Here is a 6,257-nt window from a genome sequence, read left to right on the forward strand (position 1 = left end):
TTTTTTTTTTTCTTCGTTTTATTTGCTTTTTTCTTTTTAAATTTGCTGTTTTACCCTAACCCTATCACCGATAGAATTGTTTCAGAATCGTTTGTTTATGTAGTCGGCACTTAATGTATATCAGCTGAATGGACGTCAGTGATTGGTTGAAATTACAGAAATACGACAACTTTAACATGGAATAACTTAGTCTTCTTAAAAAAAAAAAAAAAATCCCTAAGAGAAAAAGATGTTTTATATGACACATTCTACCAGTGTTCCAAGTTTCAAAGTGTTTCGTTAATGAAAAAATGTGGCCCCCGTTTTAAAAAAGATCCCGGCATTGTTGTCATTTCCCCAGTCAACAAATCGCCTGCATTCAAAGACTTGTGAAATAAGAAACACCTTGAAAATGGATATGGATTTGTGGCAGCAATTGCACCCGATTGTCACACAACCCCTCTCTACATCGATCTCATTCTCGCATAAAATAAATAAAAAAATTTTAAAAAAAACCAACGTAAAAACCACTGAAGTTGAAGACCAAAATCATCCCTTACTTTTCAGAATGATTTTCCCGCAGCACAAACATTTTTAATTAGACCGTTAATGATTTTTACATTAAATATATTAACATTGACTTTAATACTACTCGCATGCTAAGCAAGTAGTTATATATTAAAATTGTTAACATACTTGATTCTTTGAATGTGGAAAGCGGGTATATCTATTCAAGATTTTACCTTTAACAGCAGAAAGTGGTTTTACTCGATAGCTTTGAGAAAAACGTCTAGAGACCGATAGTACTAGGCATCCAAAGAATAAGTCCAGGGGTCGATTTGCTCGACTAAAGGCGGTACTCCAGCATGGCCACAGTCAAATGACTGAAACAAGTAAAAGAATAAAATAAAAGAGTATCATTATGGGAATGGCCATAAAATTTAATTATGCAAATAGTTAATGTTGTAAGCCAAGATATTTTGAATTATTTAGATTAAGTCCCTACAAATGAGAACAAGTATTATCTAAATGAGTAATCCTGATCAGAAAAGACAGAGAAGATAAACTTGAAATTTTAATTGATAAAACTTTATTAAAATATGGAACACAATGGAGATTGATTGACCTTTAACTTTGACGATAGGAACAACTTCAAACATTTCAGTTTTGTTATATTTATATATATCTTGTCCAAAATTAGCTACAACACAATATCCAGGAATAAACATTGAACTTCATGCTTAATATATATTTCTTCTTTGTCTACTATGAACAACTTAAGATGTTCCTATCCCAAAACGTGACCACCAGTAAGCATAATCATACATAGCTGCAGGCAGATTTATATAATTTTACCCCAGTTTTCAGTGAGAGCAGGTGTTGTGAAGTGATGCCTTCTCAGTCTTTTGCCACGAGTAGATTTCCATAGCGTCCTGAGTAAAACATTAAGCTACCTCTATTGGCAGGGCTCCAGCTCAAGAGTTTTGGAAATTGGTGACTAAGGGGAAGTTACCCCTTGTTCATCACTTCTCCGACATCAACTCTAGGCTGAAATGGTGGTATTTGTCATAGGCCCAAGTTCTGGACCAAACAGCAAGTGGTCCAATAGCATACAAGACTCAGATGTGTCACACAGAGTGGGTGTCAATGTATGATTGAAACACAGACATAAGCACAGGTGTGGCTGTGTGGTAGAAGTTTGCTTCCCAACGACATGGTTCTGGGTTCAGTCCCCACAGAGTGGCACCGTGGGCAAGTGTCTTCTACTATAGTCTCGGACTGACCAAAGCCTTGCAAGTGGATTTGAGAGATGAAAACTGAAAGAGGCCCATCTTGAGTGTGTGTGTGTGCGCATGCATCTGACCACCGCTTGACAACTGGTGTTGATGTTTTTATATCTCTGTAACTTAGAGGTTCAGCAAAAAAGAGACCACTAGAATAATTACCAAGCTTAACCCTTAGTGTTTAAACCGGCTGTATCCGGCCCAAATATTCTCCCTGTTATATATTCAACTGGCCAGAACCAGCATCTCACACCTACCCTGCAATGTCATTCTAAAAATAAGCAATTACATCTTTCCTATCTTGAAGCTACAAAATAATATCAGATAATTTTTTTTAAATGTGAATAAATAAGGATTACTTTTGACAAATTAACCTGAACGCTAAAGGGTTAAAAAGAAAATAAGTATTGAGGTCAATTAGTTCAACTAAAATTCCTCAGGGCTGTGCCCCAGCATGGCCACAGTCTAATGACTGAAACAAGTAAAAGATAAAAAAAAGATAAGAAAAAAACCTTCAAAATCAGTTGAACATAAGATTAATATGGAGAAATCATGGGTATGGAAGTTTGGCCATATGGTAACTTTGCTACACTAAGATACTAGTTATCTTAGTGGAAGATGTTTCAAACCTATATAACCACATAGCTAACTTTCTCATCTATTTGTCACTACTTTTTAAGGGCAGTGGTCTGGCAGAACTGTAAGCACGCTGGATGAAATGCTTAGCGGTATTTTGCCCATCACTATGTTCTGAGTTCAAATTCCACCAAGGTTGACTTTGCCTTTCATAGGTCAATAAAATAAGTATCAGTTGAATACTGGGGTGGATTATGACTCATCCCCACCTCCTCCCAAGCTGTCCTTGTGGCAAAAATTTGAAATGTGGACAAATCATGGAAGACATAAAGGCAAATATATTATCAGCACAGAAAGACATTGTTTTAAAAATAAAAAAAAGTAAACAAACAGAGCAATTAACAAAATCAATGTTTATCGTTTATTAGAAATTTCATCTAAAAAAATATATTTACAGAATATTTTACTGGAATTTAAAGAATTATTGCTTAGATCACTCAATTATAACATATGTTGGTGAGGTTGTGACACCACAGTTGTTATTTTTACGTGACATCAAAACATAACCATTGTTGCCCCAATAAGTTGACCATGAGTTCTTTACAAGCCAGTAAGGTTCTCCATGCAATTCACCATATCCTACAGCAAGAACAGCATGGTCGAGTGAATCTGGTCCACTTCCTGAAATAAATGAAAATGAAATATTGGTTAGGTCATGTGATGCGAATGGATGCCAACAGTTGCATAAAGAAGTGCCGATCTCTCAATATAGATGGAACACATGGTAGAGGGAGACCCAGGAAGACATGGGATGAAGTACTGAAGGTAGATTGAAAACATGGAATAGGGAACTCCCAAGAATACATGAGATGAAGAACTGAAGGAAGATTGAACATGTGGAAGAGGGAGACCCGGGAAGACATGGGACGAAGTACTGAAGGTAGATGGAGAAAGCAGAAAAGGGAGACCCAGGCAGACATGGGACGAAGTATTGAAGGACGACCTTAAGACACTAAACCTTTCACACGAGATGACAAAGGACCAAGATGCTTGGCTCCCTACTGTACTCAAGAAGATCTGTACTCCACAGCAGAAGTGTTGGTGAAGAGGATTGGCCTGTAAGAGTCTTGTGCCACATAAAATGCACTTCTACAGCAGCACACATGCAGTGCCACGTAAAAATACCCAGCACACTCTGCAAAAAGTGGTTGGCGTTCGGAAGGATATCCAGCAATAGAAACCATGCCAAATCAGACTGGAGCCTTGTGCAGCTCTCCTGCTTGCCAGCTCTGGTCAAACCATCCAACCCATGCCAGCATTGTTAATGGAAACTAAATGATGATGATAAACATCATTATCCCATTTTATAGAATAAGTGCACAGTATCTGACCAAAGTCTCATGAGTAGACTTGGTAGACAGAGACTGAAAGAAGCTTATCGTGTGTGTGTGTGTGTGTGTGTGTGTGTGTGTACGCCCGCGCGCTTAGGTGCGTGTTACATTAAGTGATATTTGTAAACAAGTGTCATCATCATGCATACACGCACAGAGAAACACCATTAAGTTTTGATTGTGAAAATGTTTCCACCACAAGGGAGTTAAATATTTAGAACGTAAATTACATAATACTTACCTCCCTTAGATTATTTTGCTAGTATTTAGTAAACTGCCAAAGCTATTTTTGAGATAGTCGTTTTTTTCTTCCAACGATCCGAGTTTAGATCTTTTATCTATTCTTTACTTTTATCCTTATAAGATCACTGAAATAAGTCACCGTTACATCCAGTGGTATGTGAACTTATCAAGATATTGATCTCTAACATTTGGTAGGAAACCACAAATTACGGTGAGGAAGTGTATATTCAATTATTTCGATAACAAATGCTTTATAGAAAAATGAAAGGCTAAGTCAGCAACGGTAAGGTTCGAACCCGGAACTTAAGGAACGTAACTAGATGCTACAAAGCACTATTTTGTTCAACGCTCTACTGCTTCTACCAATTTAACAAGCCCTTAGAACCAATATAAAAGGAAATATCAAAAACAAGAAAAATAACAGAAAACGCCAAAATTGTGACATTCATACCTGCCAAAAAGATATCAACATAAATGTTGAATTAAAATTGCATATCAAAATTGGATTTATATGTAATATTTGTTAGTTTATCTATCCTCTTATTCACAAGGAGTTAATTTACTTTCTCCAGTCATAACAAATCTTGAGAATGTACGAGACCAATATCTAATTCCAGTGTGGAAAATTACCTCCCAGATATTTTACAAATAACATTTCCTAGAAGGGCTTCATAACTGTTCCTGAGCGCTGAAGAAATAGAGAGTGTTCTTCCCAATTAATCAACCAAGCAAACGCAATGGCGCAATTTTAGCTCAAAATACCCTGCCAGCAATGTCTACAGCACAGGTTCAATTCCCTATCAAGACATTTCATATAATATACCTCACTAAGGTTTATGTAGGCAGAAAAGATCCACATTCTTGGTTTACAAGATGAGGAGTTTGTATACAAAAACTCTTCACTATCTTTGATGATAGTGAAATTCTCTCTGCCCTGGGGTACAGATATAGCTGTGCAGTAAAGAATTTCACTCTACAACTACATAGTTGCAAGTTCAATCCTGCTGTGCAACACCGTGGGCAAGTAGTTCCTACCATAAACTCAGTTCAGTCAAAGCTTTTCATGCCTGTTCTCGAATTTAACACCACCTGGCCCATGTATACCTTTAGTGAAGTCAACTGTGTTGTAGGCATTTCAGCCAGACTTAACCCTTTCATTACCAACCCAGCTGAAACCGGCTCTGGCTCTGTAGTACAAATGTCTTGTTTTCATAAGTTTTGAATTAAAATCTTCCACCAAACCTTAGTCACAATTTATGTTCCTAACACTAGCTGAATGATAACTAAGTTATTTTACTAAATTCTTTGTTATATTTAAAGTAATTGAAAGAAATACAGAGCATTTCAAAATAATTACAGTAACGAAAGGGTTAAATGAAAACAAACAATTTAGGTGACTAATTAACTCCATACATCAGCAAAGATAGAAAAAGGACTCCATCATCATTTTAATGTCTATTTTTTCAATGCTTGCATAGATCAGTCTATTGAGCCATATTTTCTATTGCCAGATGCCCTTCTAGAGACCAACCCTCATTCATTTCCAAGCAAGATAATATTTCCTCATGGTCAGACATGTTCTTGCATGTTCTATGTATAACAGTGACACTCATTTACAGCAATTATACAGTGTTAAGATAAGGAGAAACAAACATACAGAGACTATATATATGTATATATATTGGCGTTAGGAAGGGCATCCAGCTGTAGAAACTCTGCCAAATTAGATTGGAGCCTGGTGTAGCCATCCGGTTGCACCAGTCCTCAGTCAAATCGTCCAACCTACGCTAGCATGGAAAGCGGACGTTAAACGATGATGATGATGATATATATATATATATATATATATATATATATACTTACATATAAAAGTCCAAAGTGTATGTACGCCGATACACACACACACACACACACAATAGGTTTCTTTTCAATTTTCGTTAATAGAGAGTGAGTGTTCTTTCCAATCAGTCAACCAAACAAATGCAATGGAGCAATTTGAGCTCAAAATACCCTGCCAGCAGTCTACAGCACAGGTTCAATTCTTTGTTGAGACATTTCACATAATATATTCCACTAAGGTTTATGTATGTTTCAGGTGGGAAGAAAAAATACACACTCAACGCTTTAGTTGAGCCGGGGTTAACCAAAGGTGCTATGCAGTGGGAGTGAACATAGAACCATGTTGTTGGAAAGCAAATTTCTCACCACACAGCTACATCTGTGACAACAAAAATAAAATTGTTTACTTACCACATTTTTCCTCATAGTATACACCATTAGCATA

The 6,257-nt window shown here is 36.7% G+C and overlaps 1 protein-coding gene across 1 annotated transcript in view; it reads right to left on the reverse strand.

The window, feature by feature from the left end:
• Positions 1–2,737: 2,737 nt before the first annotated feature.
• Positions 2,738–6,257, reverse strand: part of LOC106883355 (digestive cysteine proteinase 2) — a 34,923-nt gene continuing 31,403 nt past the window's right edge. The window contains exons 9-10 of the mRNA XM_052969434.1: positions 6,224–6,257; positions 2,738–3,020 (exon numbers count right to left, since the gene is read on the reverse strand). Coding sequence (XP_052825394.1) covers positions 2,833–3,020; positions 6,224–6,257 — 222 coding nt within the window. The 3' untranslated portion in view covers positions 2,738–2,832. The remainder of the gene's footprint in view (positions 3,021–6,223) is intronic.

This window comes from Octopus bimaculoides, chromosome 7, assembly GCF_001194135.2.
Source record: "Octopus bimaculoides isolate UCB-OBI-ISO-001 chromosome 7, ASM119413v2, whole genome shotgun sequence".
NCBI classification, from domain to species: Eukaryota; Metazoa; Mollusca; class Cephalopoda; order Octopoda; family Octopodidae; genus Octopus; species Octopus bimaculoides.